General features: G+C 28.2%; 1 protein-coding gene and 1 long non-coding RNA gene across 2 annotated transcripts in view; one reads left to right on the top strand and one right to left on the bottom strand.

Moving 5' to 3' along the window:
* Positions 1-3,653: 3,653 nt before the first annotated feature.
* LOC107162210 (uncharacterized) overlaps positions 3,654-26,203 on the bottom strand; it is a 428,784-nt gene continuing 406,234 nt past the window's right edge. Inside the window, exons 6-7 of the mRNA XM_089217794.1 lie at positions 12,018-12,586; positions 3,654-4,690 (exon numbers count right to left, since the gene is read on the bottom strand). Coding sequence (XP_089073920.1) covers positions 4,658-4,690; positions 12,018-12,586 — 602 coding nt within the window. The 3' untranslated portion in view covers positions 3,654-4,657. The remainder of the gene's footprint in view (positions 4,691-12,017; positions 12,587-26,203) is intronic.
* LOC149060904 (uncharacterized) lies at positions 16,766-18,604 on the top strand. The gene is made up of 2 exons (XR_016189542.1): positions 16,766-17,464; positions 18,317-18,604. It is a non-coding gene; the product is annotated as an uncharacterized LOC149060904 (long non-coding RNA).

Raw genomic sequence — 26,203 nt, forward strand, 5'->3', positions numbered from 1 at the left:
TGTCCTATATATTTAAACAATAAATTTATTTATAAGTTGAAAAGTTGAATTATGCTTTGCTGAAACATTAGGTACACTATAATATCTTAAATTTATTTTATTATTAATTATTATCTTATCTTATAAAAAAAACTCGTATGGTGCTATTGTCCGGGTGACTAACCTAACCTACACCGGAGGCCTGATTGGCAGAATTTCTAATGGGGTACCCATAGGTTTCTGCCATACCCCGGATCTTATCTTATTATAATATTATATGATTGTTATTTGCTTTATGTGTCGATGTATCACAGAATGGCGTGCATTTAGGTCCATAGCAGTATTTGTAGGAAAAACTTCAAATTAATTTAATTTTTTTGGAAATATCATTGTGATTAGTGAAATATTACTATGTGATAAATAAATAAAAATAAAAGTTTCAAGTCACCATGAATGGCATTTGTCGAATTACAAAAATATTTCTAAAATTGTTATTTTTGTTTAAAATTAATTAATATATTAAGTTCAAAATAAAATAATATAAAAAAAATGTGTATTTTTGAATGGGTATGCTTCAGCAGAAATTACCTATTTGTTAGGAATATTTTACTAAAATTTTAAGCTTTATTGACTATTAAAATTGAAAATGTATTACATACAATTCTTATGAAATTCATCAAAGTACTTAATTATATTATAAATAATTTATTTTGAATTTAAGCATAAAATATTATTTTATCAGAAACAAAAAAAAATGAATAAAAATAATTACCTACTTTGTCGTAGGTAAGTAGTAAAATTGCGTTTGTAATAAGTATAAAGGAATAAAACTTTTACATTTACATTTATGTTGGTTATTGGCACTCATTAAATTTTGTTTTTAATATAATTTTTTTCTTATTTTTTTTAATATTTTATTAGCTGACCCCACGCACTTCATTGGTCGTTAAAATTCCAATTATATAAGATTAAACTTTGTTGAATTCGTAATTTGATATTTGGTGTAACGGTGTTTAAAACTTGAAAATATTTTATTATTTCTATTATAATTTGTAACCAATAATTTATTTACTAATACTGTAAAAAACTTAGTTTAATTTATACTTAACTCCCCCCCTCCGCCATTTTATAACTCTGGAAACACCACTAGATGACACTGACCATCTTGTCTGGTGTTGGCTTTGACAAAAGGAGTGCCCTTAAGATCCAATTGTGAGTATGTGAGGACTATATTATTAGTTAGGTATTAATTGTGCATCCCGCATATGCGAGGTGTGAGGTGTGTACGACCATTTCTAATTCTATTTTTTACCAAGTTTGTCGTTTTTACTTAATCCAACCTACAGTGGATCGGTTACAATGTATCCGGTAGTTTTTGATATTGATTTTTCACGGGAAAAATGATGAATTAATACAAAATTTGACGACTTATTTGTGTATCTCGGTTTTGCTGTAACTCGGTTCAGATTTTCTAGCTCTTGGTTGGATTCCGAACGAGGTTGTAGCTACCCTCTAAAGTTTTCAGATAACTTTAAGCATATTCTTATAATTTTCGTCAAAATCAGTTGAGTGCTTTTGGAGTCAATGTGCAACAAACATATTATGGAAGAAATATTTAACAACTAGGTAAACTCATATTAATTGTTTTATGGTAATTAAACAAATTATCATGTTGATCGAATAAACAATTAAAGGCCATAAACATGAAAATTTGATACCCTTACCTCATCAACCAAAGTAATCAATCGCAACTAATTTCTACTATAACAATTTAAAATTATAACTTTTAACCAACGTCAACTATTTATAAATAAAAAATTTAAATTTACATCATGAATCTCAAAATCCTTGTTATACACCTCTTTAAAATGCAAATTTCAGAAAAGCCTTTCTTATGATCAAAATGATTAGAGAAACCACTATTAAAAATTTAAAGTTTATACCTTTTGTATTTTTGAGATATAGTGATAGTTGAGTGAGTATAAGTGGTATTTTACTGATATATTTTATAGCGCCAGGATGTAATATGCCAGAAATCTCCAAAAGAATGTGAACAACCATCTTTAAAGTTTCATGGCGATAGGATGAATAGTGTAGAAATGCATAAAAGAAAAACAATCTATAAATTTACTTATGTATATAATATATATATATATATAAATTGTATTTTACTATGCAGCCATTGCCTTTAATGAATGAAGCAAGATTTCATATTTCCAGTTCATATAACAAGGATTTGTCACCTGTTAAAAATGTCAAATTTGTGTGATTTATTATTTGTGCAATACTTTATTTGATATTTGGTGTACTGATGTACAAAACTTAAAAAATATCATCGATAATCTCGAATGTTTTCTTAGTGTACATTTACATGGTGGTAAGAAGGTTCAATTACATTATATTATAACCATGACCATATTATTATTTAGTTTATTCTTTGTATGTCTAGATGGAGCCACTCTCTATTTTCCCCATCCAGATTTCTTACTTTTCAAATTATTTTCCTCACATTTTCTTTCATATAAACTCTGCCCTGACATTACGAACACAACGAATTAAAATTTAGCTAAATCGATAAAATTAATTGAGCTTATCTGTTACAAAGAAAGTAGTTTCACGTTTATATAGTTGAAAAACCGTTTTCGTCCTGTTGGCTAATTCCCCTCTCCCTGCTACACTACACACAAAACCATTGCCATTAATTCTCCGAATTCATTTGTCGGAACTAGTCAATTTTTAATAAATTATAATAGAAGTGGAGAACTTTGCGATAGACAAGCCAATTGTGGTATGACTGGTATGCGTATTATCAATTATCCCTATTTATTTAGTTATGAGTTACATATTATATTTTTATCATTTATAAAACGAATGAATATAATATTATTTGATATTTTATGTTTAGGCCATCGGTTATATATTTAATAATTAGATGACTAATTGTAATTTGGGAAAGTTGTGGACTAATATATAAAAATAATTATTTTGTTGAATTTTGTTCTCGATTAAATCATTAAAGTATATATTAAGTAGGTAATATACACACATTTATTTAAAGCTGTAAGACCTTAGCAGAGGATTAAACTTACCAACTAATCGAACATAATATATTAGGTATACGACACACACATGACCTACCTTCCTGTCATGTGGCTTACCGTGATTTACCGTATTGCTGGAAAACAAAAAACCACCCATATTGGACTGATCATATAATTGCAGGTTAACTATGTCTGGAACTAGTAAAGAAGTAATATTTTGTAATAAAAACATTTGAATAGTCTTAAAATCATTCATGGTAATATTGTGAAAATATTCTGCCCACGTGAAAGATGATTTTCTAAATATTAAGCGTAGTGTTATCAAATTATTAGAAACACCATGTTGTTAGAACGCACATATTATAACATTTTGACTATTTAAAAAAAATAATGACAAGCATAGATAAAAATATAGAATGTACCTATATCTTGAATAAATAATTGAAACCTTCAAAACATTGAATCTAGCTGAACGATGCGTGGAGCTTTAAAATAATTTTATAATACAAATAAATAAATAATAATCATAGGGTACTTAAGGAGTAATAATGTTATACAATTATAAATTCATACAATATATCATTATATTTTTATTTTTATAACTTAAATTGGTTGTTAGCAACAAATAGACCCGTTTCATAATTAAGTATAAAACATAGATGAAACCTAATGGTATAACTATAACCTATACAATTGATTAAATAGTGTATATATTATATAATTTACCAGATGTGGATTCATTGAATTAAATAAAATATTTTCACAGCACCTATGAAATATTTAGGTGGTGTCATCTAACTCATTTATTATGATATACTCTGCATTAGTTGAACAAACTGAGACGGAAATCTGTTTAGTCGACTACAATGTTACACGAGAATGGGTTAACAAATGAAACAAGATGAGAATCATTTTTTTTTTCATTCATTTATTTATACACATATACAGCATAAATAAATAATATAATAATAATATTAATAATAATAATAATAATATATGATAAACGGATTCGAAAAATGGAACAAAATGAAATTCGACATTTGAATCTATATCGTACACGCGTAAACGTATTATCTAATATATTATTATATCAGACATCATAATATTATCTAATGCTTAAGTAGGTAATTACGGAATATAGAAATTAATTTCAGCGTATAATAATATAATATATTAGTATATAATATTAAGTATTGTTATACTTAACTGTAGTTCAATAATTATAAATAAAATGTTATTATTATTATTAATAATATTTCACACAGGAAAATGTATTGTTCGTATGTGTATAATACAGCACACGATAATTACAACTTATGATATTTAATTTTATTATAATATATTAATTAAAAATTAATACGTGACAGTGTTAATTTTGGTCGTATCATCGAAAAATTAAAACGTATTAAAATATGAACGAGAGAAATATATTTAACCAGACGAGTTTATAACATAATGTTGTAGGTATTATAATAATATTTTATTATTTGATTGAAACAACAAAATCTTCTTTTGTGTGACTGTGTGAGTGTGTGTGTGTGTGTGTGTTTGTGTGTATTACTATGCGGAAAATAATATTATTTCGGGCGATCGTTAGCTGCCGTTTGCAATTCGTCATCCACTGTCTTTTGATGGATCTATTTTTCGGTTCTTGGTTTTTTCTGCCTCGCCTGTAATCACACAACGAAACGTTTTAATCAGACAAGTCAATTCCATATTATAGGTTTTTAAACATTATGGATGTCATTACTAATAAAATATAAATAATAACATAATGGAAAGGTTCAACGTGTGATGTGTATTTCATTTATAGTTACGACATAAAAATTCACGCGCATGATGGAAATGAACACATTGTTGGACCAGTGGTGGATTTAACGATCGTTTAGTCAGCTATCGACAAATTCCGCCAATGGTTCCGCTTCTAATATTATGACATAGGTATACTGGGGCCTATCAAACTTATATGGTTAATTTTTTTTTTAATTTTAGCACAAAAAAAAATGAATACATTTTATATTGCAAACTGTAAGTATGTCAGTAATACATTTTGTATGAGGCCTCTCTAGAGGATTTGTTGATTTTATATCCTAACCATTAAATCCACCACTAGATTGAATAGTTATCATGTTTAAAAGTTCCGTAACCATCATGATATCATATTTGTAACTTGTAATCAGTTATACATATTACTATACATTTTGGAATAACTTTAAAATGTAGCTGGTTACAGTGTTTACTGTATAACTTTTAATAAAGTATATTATATAATTAGCTATAGCAAAAAATACATTTAATTGTAAATCAGTTAATTAGTTAATTATTTTACGATGTCAACAAACCTTAGGTAGTAATTTTAAAATATTTAAATACATTTTATGGTATAATAAGCACTGATAAGTAAATATTTATACTAAAAGTTAGGTATAATGTAAAGGGTTTTTAATATTGTTGCATAATAGTTTCTGTGTGTGTAAGTGTGTTATCCATATTTCGAGTCAGCATAATAACTATTAAGTCTGTGCTATGTTTCGATACTTATATATGTACTTTATTTATGTACCTAATATAATCTAATCAAATATTCTAGATATCACATTTTGTAATAATGTTTTGTAACTATTATTTTAATATGTTCCATTATTAATACTTTGATATTTTAACTTATAATTTACATGATAGGTTTTTTTCAAGAATCACTAAAATAAATATATTACACCCGGGCCATTCTTTTCTTGAAGAAATAAATATAAAAAATTAAAAAATTTGTAATATCAGATGTAACACTTATTTGCTGTAATTGTAACTTGTATAACTCATTACGTACACATTTTCAATGTATCTATTTTGCAACTAAATTCATAAGAATTTTAGTGTACCTAACTAGTTACCAGTTTCAACTAATCGAGCAACTTGCTCATCTCTGACAACATAACATGGTTGGCGTCCGTATTAAGTGTAAGCATAGGCAGAAGAACTTGATGAAGTCAATAGGAACACAGACACTAGAGCAGTGTGTATACTGTATAGAATTTGCAGGCATTGTACATGTACTTACCAGTAAAAATCAGAAACTAAAAAGAATAAATAAACAAGGCGTAGCCTAGAGGAAACATCCTTGTAACTTCCTTACATCCTTATATTGACTCTAAGACATAAAATACCGTATAATATTAGGACTAAGTAGGTGATTGCGGAGTGCGATTATACTTTGTATGCTACGTACTTAATGCATAATATACATATTTCATTTTATATACGTACATAAATACATTATTACATATATAAATAAACGGATGTATATATGTGTGTTTGTGCACTTGTATTTCACGTATATGCAGTAGAAATGTGCCTACAGGCTACAGTTATTGGTTTTTGAAATAAGTCGGTCATCTGGCCGATTTTTTTGAACGGCTGTGCCATCTCATTAGATGACTGAACAAATAAATACTTTAATCACGCGAAAACAAACAAGCAGACACACACACACGCTAAATAAACACATACCTACATATATGTTTAAATATACAGGGTGTGTGAAATATTATTTGCATACTTTAAAGTTATTACAAAACATAATTGAAAAAAATATTCATATATTTTTAACTAGTATTTATTTTCAATATTTTTAAAAAGCTTTGCTTTAATTTTTGAGTGACAACATACATAATGATATTTGATTTCATATTCTAAAAGAGAATATTTTATTTTTATACTATGTATTAAAATTATAATAAAATAACAGTATAAAAATAACATTTCGAATGAGTAGGTAATAGATAATAGTACATATTAAACTCGCATAATATATGACTAACCCCTGTGACGTACTACTCTAGTAGACATGTAGACTGTGTTTACCTATGTCTAAGTCTATGTGTATCTATAAATATAAGGTGTTACTTATTAACCTAGAAATTGTACCTAATAAAAACAATTGTTGGAAAAATATTCTGCTGAGGAATATGTAATTTGAAGTGTGCATCGTCAGCTCAACTAAACAAATGAGTTTAAAAAAGATAACAATAAAAACAGTAAAAATATTATTTTTTAAGTGTAACTATGAAAAAAATTTTATTGGAAATGTTAATGATTTTCGAAATAACCATTAAAAAAAAAAAAAATGACTTTCTTGTAGTGAGTATTTGTGCTAATGCGGATTAAGGGGATTTCAGGGAAGGGTGGCGTGGTGGTGAGTAGAGGATATAATATTTTGTTAACGTTGAGCTGCAACTTTTTATGGAATTATTAAGATGCTCCTTGGTGAAAGGTCGTTCTGTTAGTTTTTTTGTTGTTGTTTTTAATCATTTCTTAATCGCATCAAAAGTTTTAAGCTCATTAATGACAAAATCGCTAAGAAGGCCGTGATATACCACTGGCCGAAGAATTGTTCATTATCCCTTTTCTCAGGATTTCTTGTAAACAAGGGGTTAAAGTTGTTGTTAACAATTTTACTTTTTGTGGATCGGACGGAGCTGAGCAAGTGGAATAGTTTGACGTAGACAAAGTGCGTTCATACTTTGCGTTCGCTAACTGGAATGAAACTTATTTTGAACAAAAATATAATTCAAAACACAAACAAATACTTTTGACAGACGCCTTTTAAGTATACAGCGAGAAATATCCTTCTGGCTTTAAAGATTTCACAGACAGAATTTAATTCCATTGTATAACGCTATATTAATATGATATTGTAGGTCTGTACTGTCTGTCTACTGTAGGCCTAGGTATTTTACTGTAGTTCTGAAATTATCAAATAGTAGTTTTAAACTTCCAAAATTATAGGTATACAAATGTATGATTGGTATTCTGAAAAGAATGTAGATATATTCTCAATATATAATAAAGATTATATTTTTTATTATTAATAATATTAATAATAATATATTATATTATATCAAAAATATATTGGTATCAGAATATTAGATAAATATCAGTTTGGATCGAAAATGTATGATTAATAAAATTATTTTTTCACGTTGGGCATGCAAATAATTTCCAATACTGAAATAATTTTTTAGGTTCTACAATTTTTGAATTTATAGGAAGACCACTAAAATTCTCGATGAATAGATACATCAAAAAATAATTAATGTTAACAATTGAAGTGGTTGCTACATTTTTACATTATAATGCACATACTCGTACGTAACATATAAATGGATAATGTAACTGTAGTACAGATTTTTAGTGTACTCTAAACGAGGGAACTTAAATACTTGCATAAAAATTTTTTTTTTAAATAATGTTAATTTATAAGTAGGTATTTTCAGTAGCACGATATCACAGTTAAAATTGAACGACTCTACGCTAACATATCGATGTCTTAAACACTGTATTCACTATAGTACCACCTAGCTAAATTACGTTTATATACCTACTTTTGTTTCTTTTCTAGGCCAATGATCTATATTGTTGAGGCCTTTATTTATAATAAAAAAAAAAAAAAAAATATCGATGTTTTTCAATAATAAAATTGTGGACTGCACATTCTTCGTATTAAATAGTAAATACATTGCTTACTTTTAAATACGACAATAATTATTACACGTCTTACCTTTATTCGAATGGTTCTGTTCAAACATTTATTTTTGAATACTAGTATATCTACTATATAGGTATAGGCACTAACCTACTAAAAGTGTGCGTATGTAGAGTCACATGAACGGTGATTTTAAAATAAATTATGTAGAATAATTTATGACGTGTCCTGCAGCAGTATAATAATAACAATAATATATATGTATCCGTGTACCTAAATAAATAATTTAAAATCCATCTATCGTCGGAGAATACGCATAACAATGTACCGTCATACATTATTTAACGTTGCGAAACTCGAACGAATTCGATAAAACGTGTTGAAAATGTCCGATTTCAAATTAATCGAAAGTGTGTCAAAATCGGACAACTTTCCGTCATGTTATTACTTAATAGCTAAATATTTTATTATTTTAATAATATAATACTAATAGCTAAGCAGCATTTCCCGCCTAGTCACTACAACTGGCGGACGGTGGTCCGAATCTGGACTGCGGAGGGTAGAAACACTAGAAACCTTGACCGTCAACATAATATCCTTCAATTATCATATTAAGTCTTCATATTAATACCATAAAAATATAGAGATTCAGCAAAGATTTTTTCTTCGAGCCTCATTTAATTATTATTTTGATGTTCCGGACTTCAATAGAAATTACTTGCCGACCCTTGGCCTAATCCTAATGCTAAAAAATTACACAGAAAAGTGGTATGCATATTTTTATTCTCGTCCACCAGAATATTTATAATTAACTTATATCAGCTACCTAATGAATATTTAATCGGAACTCGTCGGAACTCAGAAAAGCAGCTTAAATAATCTAATAGGTTTCAGCCTTAGCATATACTTCACAAAATTAAAAAATCTATCTACCTAGTACTTACAAACTGATGATTTTACCGTCATAGACTGTGTCAGTATTTTTTTGAAAACGTTATAATATCGTGGTAATAATGTTTAAAATCAAAGAGTGTTTATTTTATGATATTTACTTTTTTTCACAAATTTAATTTATTTTTACAATATCAAGACTTTATTATAATGTTTTTCAAAAATTATTTTGTTAAGGATATATTGTTTTAAGTTTTTACGATTAATTTTCATACACTTAAAATATTTATATAAATAACTTATTTCCAATTATATGTTTTAAAATTAACAGTAGATAGTTATTTTATTGTTGAATGGCCATATTATGCTGTTTATTTAAAAAGTTGAGCGTACGATTAATATTTTTGTCTCATATTATGAAAAAAATAGTTTAAGTATTCGTCGTAGCCATAAATATAAATACATTTTTTTTCGAAGAGAGCGCAATAATGTAGAATACCATTAAGGTAATAAATATAATTTGAGATATGTAGTGCTTTAAATTGTTTACGACATTTATAAAAAGTAAAACCATTTTTTATTTGGAATCAATAACTTCACAATATCGATACTATGATACACTGATAATCTTTCACAAGACTGGTTGAAACTGGTCACAACATTTTTACATGAACATTTGTAATTTAGCACTATTTGAGCTATTTATAGATTATTAAAATTTAGAATTTTTTTTAGTTTTATCTCTAGAAACGTAAATAAAAAATTTCTGTTGGATTAAAAAGTTTTGAAATTGAACTCAAGTTTCTCTGTAGGTTATTATAATATAGCAGATGTATGATTTTTTACAAGCATTTAAAGTTAAAATTATAAAGAAATTCATCAAAATTTTCATTTTTTTTGCTTATTGACAATTTATGACATGCTCAATTTTATAGCTAAAGTTTTAAAAATTAAAAAGAGGTTTCACATAAGTAGGTTAGTAGGTAGGTATATCGTAACCAAAAAATCTATAAAATATGTTAGCACATGTTTTTTTGTTAGAGACATTTGAGTTAAAACTATAAAATTAGTTGCTTTGTTATAGAAAAATACTTTTACCCACACTGTTTTACGTGGCAAGGAGGGATTGACTAAAAATGATAAGAAATAATATTCACTATTACAACAACTAAATTCTTTAATATAATAAATACAATGTTTTTGGCAAAAATTAAATTAACCTATCGTATATTTACTAGATTAATATTAGATAGGTAGTAGTAAAATAAATTACTTTAAGATAAATATAACATGGAAAACATGTAATGAAATTGTACACTAATTATTGATATTGATAGACTATCTCCTCACCGAATTCTTATGTGATTGAATTCAAATTTAACATAATATCCACGACAGTGATTCACTCTACACTAATTGAACAGAATCCACTTGTCGACTTATTTTTAAACTGTTTTAAAACATATAATGAAGAAAATAGTGATCTTGAAAATCGAAAAAACTTAATCGCATAAAAAATAATTTTGGAAAAAAAAATTGAATCATATTTCCACCGAGACATTAAGGATTGTATGACATTAAAGGATTTTTGGGCCTCACTGGAATTCCAGTGTATATTTAGATAATAAAGATATGGATAGGCCACGACCGTCGACCATGTTCAATATATTTGAGGCCACGTTCTCGGAGGTGAAGGCAATTAAGACTCTTTTATCATACTTTTTATATTGATAGGTAGTTGAAACTCCACCGGTATGTTTTTCATAGCAGCATCAAGTCAATTTCTTCAATTTTTATTTTTTTTTTCAATAAAGTAATAAATATATTTTAATAATAAATTCCAAATTAAAATAACAAATTGTATAACAAATAAATATAAATGGAATTTTTAAGGTCATTTTTGGTTAACTTTTAGAGCATATTTGTATGGTTTTGAATACATTTAAATCCGGGCCCTAATTATAATATATCTATTGTATTTAAATACAATAATTAAAAAAAAATATATATATAAAAATCAAATTGAACTAATAGAAAAATATATAATTATTAACATTACGTATGTAATACGTACCTACATAATTTATGTACAGATTTATTATTTATATATAGTATATTAAGATACTTATATCTTTTATTATACAATATTAAAATAAATAATATAATAATAATTGAATATCTAATAGAGCTTTTGTAAGGAGATGTATATTTGGATTTTTATATGGAATTTGCGTGCTTTCAGTTCAAAAATACGTATCGGTGGAATTTATATGTTATAAATCCAACCCTAAAATCGACTACCTGTAAATCGGTGGAGTTTACAATTGCCCTCTAAAACAAATGTATATAAATATATATAATTATTATAAATAATTTATGATAAGACAGTCTTTCTCTCTTTTTTATTAATATAGCCATAGTCTATTCATTCTTTAACATCTATGATTTGGCCTCAATTGTACCCCTTAATTACCACTGATAAGATAGTTATGTGATATCGAAATCTTTATTATCTATGAATGTATACAACTATTTTAAATAATACTATAGGTATTACAGTTTATAGAATGTTTTGATCATGTACTAATCTACAGATCTTCAATCTAAGATAAAATGTTGCTCACCGAGTCGTAGATGACGACGCGTGGCGGACGATCGCTCTCGATGACGGCCACGTACGTTCCGTTGACACGACCATCGTTCGGTCTGCCGTCCAACCGCTTGAACTCATACCGGGACATGTGGCCAGACACCGTTCTAAGCAATGGCGGCCGCGAAGGCTGCAGTGGTGGCTCGGCGGTTGGTGCTTCGATCTCTTCGATTTCGTCGTCGGTTTGGTCATTGTAATCGTAATCGTTGCTGTCGTCGTCACCGTCGTAGTCCTCGCCCCCGGCGCCTATTCCCCGGGCCTTTGCCGCCGCTTTGATGTCTTGGACCCTTTTCAAGATCCAATCGGATGATGGCCACAACGTCTTCGTTGTGGTCGGCGGTGGGGGTGGTTGGTGTTTTGGACCACGTTCGTTGCCCAAGTCCGCCACTGTCGTTGTGATCTTCGCCGGTGCCGGTGATGGAGTGGTGATTTGCGGCATCGGTATCGACGTGGACGCGGTACTGACGGCGGCAGCTCCGACGTGGTTACCTCCGTCGGCCCTCACCGCAGTCACCGTGCCCGTCTCTTCCCGTCCTAACATACCTGTGGAATTGTACAATTAGGCATATTGTTTTAATTGTTGCATATGAATTGATTCCAAAAAATACTTTTTAGAACAAATTTAGTGTCAATTTTTGTATTTTAGATAAATTTAAAAATTAAAAATATAATGCTAAAAACTGTCTAACGAGACACAACTTTAATTCTGCACATATTTTATCCACACGACATCCAGTCATCGATATAGGTTCTACGCAATGGCAGGGTGTCGCGTGTGAATCATTGTATATTAATCTATGGTGGAGATGATGTACAGAAGATTATGTGACATGTTCTCTCAAGGACCAGAGTACTAGACCGAGTCCACGTGTTAACAGAGTCCCGCAAAAGTTTGAAAAAAAATAACAATTTCCTTCCCATTTTTACGAGCTCGGTTTGTAAGAAAATTTCTATAAGTATATCGTTTTAAAAATGTTTTTGTTTTTTGGTGGTTTGCAAATATTTGATAAATATAATATATATTATTGAGTTATATATACTAGTTTTTTATATGTATTATGTTGAAAACAATTAATTATTTTAATGCCTTATATCGGCAAAAAGTAGCGATAAATTGTTTAAGATTCAACCCTGAACATTTGTTTTGTTTCTAATAGGTAGCTGCATTTTACAACCAATTTTTTTTACTTTAGTAATTTAATTCGGTTAGGATGTTAGATAACTTAGTATTTAAAAGTGTTGGTATTCTTATATAGGAATTAACAATGTAACAATAACAATATAATTCAATATGCCTATAGGTACGGACTACGGACTCAATTAAAATATTTTCCGTTTTTCAATTTTGGACTCAATATTTCACATTTTTTGATTTTTTATCACCTAATAATAATATAATAATAATATTTGATTTCAAAATGATTGCGTGCACGTATATGCATTATATGACGGCAGAATTGATTGCATGTTAACATGAACATTGTTTTTGTATAATTTATTTTATTTTTTCATTTATACTTGGGTAATTGGGTATAACATATTGATACATTATTAGGGGGTAATAAATGGCACGGCACAGACGTGTGTGTGTGTGTGTTTTTAAGACTTCTCGGTTGCTTTGAAGATGTTATTACCTCTATTTTTAACTACAAAATGATTTACGAATTTTCGTGATTTTGACAAAATTTGATTATTACGTATATGATTTAATAATTTTATTAAGGTAGCGAAATTGGCAACACCCGAAATATCAGCAAGAAGTATTCATGAAATCACCTACCCAATGGAAATCAGGGAACTAGTAAAGAAAAAAACGAAAAGCAAGGAAAAAATGGCATCGTACGAGAGATCCATTCGACAAAACTATCTGGAACAGCACTTGCAGACTTTTACATGATAAAATAAAAGAAGTCAAAACGAAACGTTTAAATCTTACTTGAGTAATCTTTCCACAACTAAAGACATTGATTATTCGTTGTGGAAGGCTACAAAACAAATGAAAAAGCCCAGAGCCTATGTACCACCAATCCGCAAAGAAGACGGATCATGGGCATGCTGTGACCAAGACAAAGCTGAAACGTATGCACGTCATCTGGAACGGGCATTCCAGCCGAACAATATAGCTTCTGAACTCGATTTAGAACAGTGCCGACCATTGGACGAAATACGTGAAACGATTAAGTTATTCACTCCATTCGAAATTGCAAACGAAATCGATACGAATATCAATCTAAAAAAAGAACCTGGGTACGACCAAATAAACCCTAATGCTGAAAGAATTGCCCAAAAAGGCTATGATTAATTTAACACACATATAAAATACCATCCTGAGTACAGAATACGTTCCTAAACAACGGAAACGAGCACAATCATGCTACTTAAACCAGGGAAACCCCCCAGAACACGTAACTTCATAAAGACGGATATCGCTTCTTCCGAGCTTATCAAAATTATTTGAAAAACTGCTTTTAAAGCGATTAAAATCAATAATAGAAACAAGACGGCTTATTCCTGAACACCAGTTCGGATTTCGGAATAAACACTCAACTATTGAACAGGTTCATCGTGTCACAAATGTCATAAACAAAACATTAGAGGAAAAAAAATATTGTTGTGGAGTATTCCTTGATGTTGCGCAAGCTTTCAATAAAGTTTGGCACACAGGATACATATTAAGCTACGTGAACAGCTGCCACACACTTGGTGCGCACTCATTGAATCCTATCTGACTGAACGTCGGTTCAGAGTATTACACGGTGAAGCATTAACTGACTGGAAGAACATATCAGCTGGAGTACCACAAGGTAGTGTCCTCAGACCTCTTTTGTATTTACTTTACACAGCTGACATTCCAACTACCAACTACTCAATGACAGTTATGTTTACCGATGATACAGAAATACTGACAAATTATGAAGACCAGCAGACTGCGACTGATCAACTTCAACGAACACGTCTTAACAATGTCATCGATTGGACTAAGCGTTGGAAAATCAAAATTAACAGTGACAAATCGGTACACGTAAATTATACTTTGCGTAAAAGTGTATACTACCCAGTATGGTTGGACCAACAGATTATCCCACAGAACGATTCTGCAAAATACCTAGGAATGCACCTTGACTCACGATTAAATTGGAAATATTGTTATGTTCATCAGAAAAAACTACAAATTAAACTGAAATTGAGGAAACTTTATTGGCTGATCAGTATAGACTCCGAATTAGATCTCACATGCAAACGTCTTTTGTATGTAGCGATAATTAAACCAATGTGGATCTATGGAATACAGCTGTGGAGCTGTGTCAGTAAGTCCAATATTGAGGTTATCCAACGTTGCCAAAACATTGCTCTCCGTACTATTGTCGCAGCATACTGGTACGATAGAAATGACATTATTCACCGAGATTTAGATATATAATTCTTATTGCATATTCAAACAAATTTAAAATGATGTTTTTTTGTTATTTTATGTTAAGTCCTTTAAGAAAACATGTCATTCATAACTTATATAATTTAGTTTAAATGTCAAAATGCGCAAGAAAAACTTAAAAATATAAAATTAAAAATTAAAACAATGTGTCGACAATAAATGTCGTAACTCAAAGTTGTCAAATATTTCCGTTGGGAAATATATATAATGATAACAAGTAAACTTAGTATATATCGTTAGATTTTAGCTGCGAAGGTTCGACTTTAAAACTCGCGTGTCATAATATAATTTATATCTGTCAACAGTACTATAAAATCGCGTTGATGGGTCTTAAGACACTAAATAATATTAGAATATTAGAATTTCATAAAAAATAATGTTAATGTTTAATAAAATCTGTTTTTTGTATTTTTTAACTGCATCATAGCTTTTAAAAATGATTGATCCTTTCAAATTACCTATAAAATTGTCCTTAATTTAATTTTTATCTTATTTTTTTTAGAATTATATTTAGTTATAACCAAATATATATTTTTATATTATTAACATCTAAGTTATAACGTTAAATCGTAAGAGTAAAATGTATCTAGTCACAGATTTCTTAATTAGGATTATCTAATTATTTACTCTTTAAGCTATGACGATGTTTAAGGTGAAAGACTGACTAGACAAAGAGCACTAAGATTCATATATTTCGATGAATTTTAAATGTTATATCACCTATATATTTTGACTATTATAATAGTATTCAAAATATAAAATCATTTTTTTCATAGTAAAAATAATATTATATTAATATTAAATAGTTTATAACGGACATGAAATAATATTTATCGTAATAATATTATTATGAGCGCAATATAATATTTTCCATTGATGAGACAAAAAATAACAAATCAATTATAACAAACATGGCTTAAATGTTACTTTTAATCTCTACGTCCGATTATAATTATTTTTACTGTAGATAAAATTTTATTGTGCCATCACTATATCAGTGGTTTGTGCTAACTGCTAATTATTAGCTTACACACATATATACGCGCATACACACACACGCATACACATACATACACTCACCAGTGCGTTGTCATTACAATGTAATCTGTATACAATATTATGTATGTTAGTATAACATTACCGTCATCGCTGTCTCCGGCGGGATAATGTTGTCTTTCCAATAATTATTATTGTTTAAAGATCGAGGACCAATATAATAATAATAATAATATTAATAATAATATAACACTATCAATTCATCGAAATAATACACTCGCGCATGTTGTTGACTAACGAATATCATATAACAGCGGTTCTCAAACTATTTTCAATTTGTTTCTCGGAGCCTTTGCTATAAAAAAAACCCCACAGAGCCCCGAATCCTAAATATCACAAACGCTAGTTTTGAACCAGGACTGGTTTGATTTTTAATTTGTTTTCTTTGTGTAATGCATACGTATTAAAAATATATGATTTAATTAGTATAGCTTAGAAACATGATTATTATGTGAAGTGTGTAGGAGTACCACAATTTGGCAAGCACCGTAAATTAAAACATTATAAGTATTGGGAACAACTTAGTTATATAAGACGAACAGTAGAGGATCATTAGCGTTGGTATACATATGAACCAAAAGTGATGAAACTTTCGTTGTACCTATCCATCGCGTATACGTCTCAATCGCATCATCGGAGCTTTAGCAGAAGGTAGTTCGTTCAATTTCGGTTAGCAACGATTCCAACTGGACTATAATATTATACAATTTACCGGACTCATTCAATATTGTCAATATATTCTAACTCGCGTTCACCATGCCGTGCAGTCTTCGAACAATCATTGTTCGTGTGAATTTCAAGTACAACAATCAGATCTGCGCCACCGTGTACGTAACAATATTCGTGTACAGGTTTTCGTTGTGAACACATGAGTCCGTACAAAACACATCAGACGTATAATTTAATCATACCACACCTACCTCTCACACCTGGTAAGAACTTCAAAATTTTTTAGAATTTAAAAATCAAATAGTAATTACTATAGCTATGGCAATTTTACGCAATAAAATATATTATTTATGCATATGTACAATATTTATACATTTTAGAACAATGTAAAATAATATAATGTGTTAGGTATATATTTATCGTATTGACGGTATTATATCTATTGTCATATTTATGCTGTGAGATTTACATAATATGTTTAGTTGATTCGTAAATAATTTTTTTGTTATACATTTGGATAACATAGTTGATTACAGTTTTATAGGAAAAAAGTTATTTTATCGTACCTACAAGATATTTATTATTTTAATTGTTTTAATTTTATTAATTTTTAATAATTTTTTTACTTGCATAATTATAATAATTAATACGGTGATTAAATCAACTTAAATTTGAACAATTCAATATTCATACACGTTTTAATTCACCATTTTTTTCTTTTTTTGTACATTATAATGAAATGTGTCAATTGTAAGTATTATATATATTATAAATTAATGAAATTTAGACTTGCGTTGCTATAATTATTTTTTAATAAAAGCTAAATTAAAAAAAAAAAATTTAGACTTAATTAACATTGCATTTAAATTCTATAAACCCGTTGGTGGTTGCCTAAATTTTTATTTGAATAATTGATAAACTCTATAATAATATACGGATCGTATTAAAATAATTGCAGAAACGTTTTTACTCTGTAAACATGACTAAAACAGTTAAACATATTATATCTCGTTCGATATTATATTTATGTGATTATGTCTGCATTTAAAAGTTAAAAAAAAATTCTATACTATGTAATTGGTTGAAAATTAAGTATAAATTATTTTATTTAATAGGACAGCCAAATACAAATTATCGTCGTATTATAATAGCATCATAAAAAAAAAAAAAAAAAAATAGTCGCCGAAAACAAGATGGCGTTTAAGTCGTTATACGAACAAACGGGACGGCGGGCGATGAACGCAATCGGCGGCATAAAGAAACCGCACGAGAGAATAATCTTAATCATGTAAAACATATTGATTATTGTAGTGTATGCTATAATATTATAATATATGACGAAATAATAATACTTTATATTACACAAAATGTTAATGAGTTAATAATAACAATTAATAATAAATTATGTGTATGCTTGTTTTTTTTCTCTCCCACCACCCTCGAAAATCTGCGACAAAGAAACAGAGAGACGTTTACAGATGATAATACTACGACGCGATGACGATGCGAAATTAATGACGCTTGTCGAATCCGGATTTCTTTTGATTCACTCAAATTTATAAAATGTATACCCATTATGTTGTTTTTTTTTCATTTTTTCACCATCAGTGATGAGTGAACTAAAATTTAACCCCGCACCCGATCTGATCAAAAATTAAAAGTTTTAATATAGCTGATTGGGAACAAAATGTCAAATATTTCTTTAAATTTAATATCTTTGATTTTATGTTTACTTTTTAACTAGAGAAATAATCTTGAAGCGTACTAATTTTCAACTATAATATCTCATAAACCATAATTATAAGAAAACGGTAGTAAGTGATGATGTCTTAGTTACAATAACCGGTAAACATTTGTAGATATGTTTAATTTATAATCATATTTTTCATGTTATCAATTGAAAAATAAAGTTTTATAATATTTTTTTTCAGAACTTAAATTGATATTTACTGCAATAAAAATATATTGTATAAATTATATGATGTGATGACTTAATCATGTAAAAAAATTAGACACCTTATAACAATACTTTAAATTGATTTAATTGTTTTGTTTTACAATAGTAATTAAAATTGTTTTGAAGCTTTTCATAAAATTAATAATATCTTAACTGGAATGTCAATAAATATTTCGGTATTAACACTGTATTATTTAAAAAAATTAGATAAATTTTTATTTGAACAAAATTATATGGAAAATATTTTTATTTTTTATAATTATTATTATTCTTATTATTACATTTTTTTTTTTTTTTTGGTGACTCCAGTCAGACTTAACAAGACTTAAGTTGGAACTATGTTGGAATATCGTTTGATGATAGACATGGTTGTTGTGGTTTTTCGTATTGGAAAAAAATTTATTTGCATACTTGAAACTGCTTTATTCTTTATATTAATACTATTCTTTTGTAATTAAATTAATCATAAAATATAAAACAAAATATATTTGGTGTACCTATAACTTTATATATTTTTCATAAATCAATAACATGATATTTCTGGTAGAATATTAGTGTTAACTGATAGATGGTAAGAAAAAATACACCACACACTCATTAATTATACTAACGTTATCATGAACATATTAAATCACATTTTGTTAAATCTTAAGCTCCATTTCAAATTTTTAGTTTAATTGTGAAGTTTTTTTTGTACGTATTGTAACATCTAATAATTTATTGTCTATACTTCTCTGTATCATCATATTGTCACGTATTTCGAAATTAAAAAGTCAAGAAAAACAAGCAGCTTGAAGTACGTGGCTCAAGTCTAAGTTTAGGTCGGAAATGCAACAACTCTGAGTGGCTTAACACATACAGCACGGAAGCGTGTCGAAACTCTTTACAGTTCAATAACGCACGTAAAGAGACGTCACTGGCGGTTGCAGCCTACTGGCCTAACGCGTTTGCCTAACTAACATGTTTAAAAAAACTTATAATGTACCTATGACATATTAATGCCTGATATGCACATAAATATGACGAAAAAAATTGAAAATTGTTCACTGTGAAAAATGTTCAAGTTTCTATAATTGTTGGAATACAAATTGCAACTTGCGAAATATAACATTATACAAATAAGTAATACAAAACAAAAAGAGCGTAATTACAAAATTCTTGTTTATGCTTAAATAAACGTAATGTTTGCTTAACATTATATTATTATAATAGGGTTATTCATATATAACTAATACAATCGTCAACCAATGCACCGTTAAATAACATAAATAGTAAATAAAATTTAAAAGAACCTCGATAAACGTTATAATATAACGTTGTTCACTAAAAATTAATGTAGGTTATTATTATTATCATGCTTTTGAGTGATTCTCGTTGTCATTTTTACCATAGGTAGGAATATTTTTAAATTTTTCTGGTAAACTATTGTGCTTATATTTATTAGAAACAACGTTCATGTTGTACCACATGTGTCCAATTGCTAATTTATTATAATGTAATGTGTGGGTTTAGGGTGTTGTTTGTAGGTTTACAAACTTATTTCACTCTTTTCAGTTACTCTATTTTCATTTTGCTATTTCGAACGGATGTCATTAATATTCATCTATTTTGTTATGTATACATTTATTCAGTGGCGTCATTTCAGGTTTTGAAAGGGGGGGGGGGCAAAAATTCTGACCGGCCCATAGGCCATAATTTAAACAAAAAACCACTGGCTAACAATTACATTTTTATCTCAGTACAAACAGTCTTCTTACATCTTACACAATTATATACATACTAGTTAGTTATCTGTGATAACTGTGGTTACTTTAGGCATAAATAACACATTTTTTTTGAAAGATAACAATGACTAATTAATACATAGGTATATAAAATATAATATGTAGAGGGATACCCTATATTACCTATTAGTATTTAGCATTGAGTAATTAATATATGCTCAATGCTATTAGCTACTATATGATGACATATTCTAAGGGGAATTTTACCCCAATTTATGTCTTATATTTGCACCAAATATGAGTTAATGGTATTAACAAAAAATAAAATAAAACATATAATACTTTATTGTATATTTATCATTAATAAAAGTTTTTTAAAAGTTGCTTAAATGCTAGGCAGTGACAGGATATCTTCTTGTTTTCATAGATCCAAACATATCAACAGCTTGATTTAAATTTATCAGTGAAGCTGTTCTTTCTCCACAGCTATCACTAATAAATCACTCAGCCGTTCATCACCCTTGTCAATCTTAAATGCGTTTTAACAAGCTTAAGCGAAGAAAAGAAACATTCATTTGAGGCAGTTGAAACGGGTAAAGTTAAGAGGATAGTTATGATTTTTAAAGTTTCTGGAAAAGCATTAGGAATTTTGTTTAAAATTTTGGAAATAGAAAAAATATCGTTGTTACTTTGGTTTGTATTAGAATTTTGTATATGAGCTTTGAGCTTTAGCAGATTGAAATTCAGATTCAAGCATGAGGCTATTAATGTTATAATGTTGATAGTGTTTAAGGAAAGTTTTTAAAAAAGAAATGTTTTGTGAACAATTATGAGCAACTTGTTCCAGTTTTATTTTCTTCCTCTCCCTAGCCTTGGCTGCACCACCAAGAGATTTCTTCATTTTCAGTTAAAATCTTATTAGGTAGTGAAAATTAATGTGGAAATGTATAAATTATAAAATTGAAAGGAACGTCAAGCGTGAAGCGTGAATGGCTAGTCGAACAGTGAACCAATAAACAATAAACAAGGAAGGTTCTTATTATTCTGTTAAATACCAACTTTGATAGTTTGATAACATAAGGCCCATGTAATAATTATTTTCATTTCTATTTTTAAACTTGTAACAATGAGTTATCAACAAGTCAGGACCGGCCGAACACAAGGTTAGGTCCCTCCACAGCTATTGATCATAATAAAATACATACGATAACATTATTATCTATACTCTATAGCCGTGGGTCCCGCCTCCCGCATTTTAAATTAATCAGAAATTTGGATTTTTATGTTTAATTATATTATATACTTATTACTTATTACTTATTAGTTATTCCGTTATTCAATAACGACGATAACATTTTAATTTATTATTTCACAATAATATTAATAAGTAAATATTTTATACGAGTAGCGGCCTACAGGGAAGGCGGGAAACCCGGTATCCCACTCGTCCAGTCCACCACTCCACATACAGAATACAGATGTCAGATACCTTATAATTATTTACGTGTTAGTAGGAGCCACGAATCATGGTTATATTCTATTTAGCAATGACATGAATGTTATGAATCATTTTTGCGGGCTTGTGGCCCAAAACTAGCACCATATACCCGGCCCGGGCCGGCCAAGTCGACCGGCCCGATAGTAGCCCGCTAATGACAAGGGGGTGGGGGCAAATGCCCACCTTGCCCCCCCCCCAAATGACGCCACTGAATTTATTATTAAAACAATAATATTGTATAACACAGTGGCGCTGAACTCAGATTTTTTTCGTGAAGTGAAATCTAGAATTGTTTACCAACCCACCCACCCACTTTTTCCAGCCATCTTTTACGATGTAAAAATAATTTCAATTGTATATAGAACTCAGATATAACTTTGTCAATCCATTAACCACTACTCCCTACAGAACTCATCTATACCCACCCACCCATTTTAAGTAATATGAGTTCGGTGCCACTGGTACATAACATATATATCATGGATGAAATATTTAGAGGACGTGAAAAACGCAATTATAACAATACAATAAAAATACATATATACTTATTATTTACTACACCAATGCTGATGGCAGTCAAAATATGAAATCAAACGACGAAATTCTACAGCAAAAACCGCCATTTAAAAATTTATAAGATTTAATAGATTTTTATTTGAAGTTTATATAATATGTAGACAAACTAAATCGATTTTATGTTTGTTATGCTATGTGTATAATATAATGTTATGTAAATCATACTTGATTATAAATCTTGTTATATTATGTAGAATACTTGAATATGGAAATCAAATCTTTGTAGGATCCTATAAATCCTAACCAAATAATATACCGCAAAAATGAAGATATTTAATACGACTTATGATGTGAAATTTTTTTCTCGATTTGTATAAGTAACAAAAGATACTCAACTTTTTCAACACATCTTCACTGGTGCACGAGAATGCATTATTCTAAATTATTAAAATGTATACACGTTAGTAATAATTATTGCACAAATGAATGATAAGAAATATTACGTGATAGTCAAAAATGGATTGTTTTTCAATAAAAAATGCAATTTTTATCGAATAACATAATATTAGTAATACAAATTACTATTGATATTAATGTTTAGTAATCTATTTTAAGTTTAATCATTTTTTGCAAGACTAAAACTTATATACAATATGAAAATAAAAATATAAATATTGTGAAAATTATAGGTATTAGATAAAAAATAAGGAAATATACATTTTTCTTAAGTCACTTTGAACAAGATTGCCTTAAATTAGATTTATGATGGTAGAAAATGATTTTTTCCTTACTTTGTAAAGTACTAAGTATATAAAAATTAAATGTTCCAACTAAAAAAAAATTTTAATTTTATAGTCACTACATTAATAGATACTCCAAAGTTCAAACGGTTGTATATTATATTATGAGATTATTGAGAGTGAATTTTTTCATACTTTTATTACTTCGTTTATATTTTGGTTACTTATTGTGTTTTGCTCACTACTATTACATCATACATTCATATATGTTTACGTTTATTATTTAATCCTTATAATTTTTCTAGCAGTTATAAATGTAAATTACTAGAATATGAATATTTAATATATATTGATAGCTATTAAATACCATATAAAGTTGTAAGTAGTTATTACTATTGCAGCCTAATAAACAGCGCCATATTCATAAACGTTTATTAAATTTATGTCAACACATCTGTAGACGACAAATAGAAAACTATTTGATATAGTTCTGAACTGGTTATTGTGTATATTTCTGAATTTTTTTATTTATTAAATCACTTATCATAAATTAGAAAATCTATGAATATGTACGTTTTATTATTGCTATGTATATCTTTATATATAAACCTACCTATGCGGCTATGACGTATTTTTCATTTCTGTTTTGAGTATCGATGTTGTAATTTTGAAACTAAATACATGATTTTTTTGTATCTAGGTATTACATGTATAAGCCAATAATGGATGAAAAACACATAATAGGTGTGAGTACACATCTCAAAAGTAATCTCTTAGCCCGCTTAGGAAATTAATAATCAAATCAAAAACTACAATCTTTAATCTTCTTTCCATGGTTATTTTTAAACTGGACACTTGCATTAGTGAAGGATATAGTACTATTAAATAATAACACTTATAAAACATGACTAGTAGATTGAATTAAAAAAATTACATTGATTGTCATACCAAAAAATTTTCCAAGATTTATTTAAATGAATTCGTATTTAGATTGTTTCACATTTTAATATATACCATTGCAGATGCATCGGATTTATTTCGTTAATTTCTAATGTTAATTTGAATGTTTTTATTGCTAAAATTTTACATACAAATAGTTGTAACACAAACAGTGGCGGATTTAAGGGGGGGCCGGAAGGCATCGGCCCCCCCCCCCCCATTGACATAAGTTAGGTTTTATTATTTTTTATTATTAATTTTTATAATTTTATCTTTTATATTGTTTCGCTCAAACACATTATATTATAATTTAAGAAATATTATCATTAAATATTTATATTATCATTATAATATAAGACATTTTCCCAAACATATTACTATTACTTTTATTGTGCCCCTTATTAAGGCGATATAATATTGTGTTACACAAACATGTAGTTACCAAGTAACTATTGAAGTAATTACATTTTATTAAATTCTTTATATAAATAAACTTATATCAAAACATTGTAAATGACGCTATTTTTAATTAAAATATTTTTCAATTTCAAGTCAAGTCAGTGGTACCTTTTATGTATAGTACTTGATAGCAGACTGAGTGTGCATGGTCGGTATAGCACTAACTAGTTCATCAAAATAGTAATAATCGAACAAACATAACGATTTAATTTAAAACTCTTTTCATATTTAGATCGATTTAAAAAAAAATCCAATTTACACGAGTGTTCAGTGAACAATGTCCACAAACGTAAAAATAAATAAATGTTAAATAGAATTCAATCGTTTATTTAAAACGAAGACCGTTGCAATAAAGAGTTTAAACAATATAATATATATGTATATAACGATTTTGTTTCAATAAACGTTATTGAATTTTGTACATTATATTGACGGCAAAGTTAAACCAACTAACATTTATATTGCACGCTCTCACATTGGATACAAATATTATGAAATTAATGTACGAACGAAACTAAACCACCTACCTATACAGAGTGTAACAAAAAGACCTGACCAAAAAAAAAAATTATACTAATTAAACGTATGAAAAAAATTGTTAATATTATATGATAAGTAAATAATTTAAGAAATATACTATGTCAGCGAATTCTCAAAAATCATATTTAAATAAAAGTTATTACGTTCCAAATTGATTTAACCAAAATAATATTAAATTTAAAAAAAATACTAAAAAATTAACTATTTGACTTAGATAAATCTTTTAACCATAAAAATTGTTCTTATAATTAGATTCACAAATAATAGGCTATTTTGAATTTATCCGAAATTTTTTTAATTAGAAAATTATTTTTACTTTCAGTGCTAAAAAATAAAAATAAATTATCATTCATGTAAGCCTTTAATTCTTAAAAAGTTATTCTTTGTTAATGTATTAAATTAATTTCAAATTAATAATAATTTTAAAAATATTTTTATAAATCTTTGTTCAAGTTTCTTTAATAGAACTCTTTAACAAACGGGTATAATATTAGATTTATAAATAATTATTATAATTGCCGCCAAAATTACTCCAGAAAAATTTATTTCATATAGTCATAATTTATAAAATGCTTGAATTTTATTGGTACATTAAATACCTTTATAATTATTTTTAATTATATTTATTA

This window comes from Diuraphis noxia, unplaced genomic scaffold (assembly GCF_037042655.1).
Source record: "Diuraphis noxia isolate RWA-SAM2 unplaced genomic scaffold, SU_Dnox_SAM2 contig0001, whole genome shotgun sequence".
NCBI classification, from domain to species: domain Eukaryota; kingdom Metazoa; phylum Arthropoda; class Insecta; order Hemiptera; family Aphididae; genus Diuraphis; species Diuraphis noxia.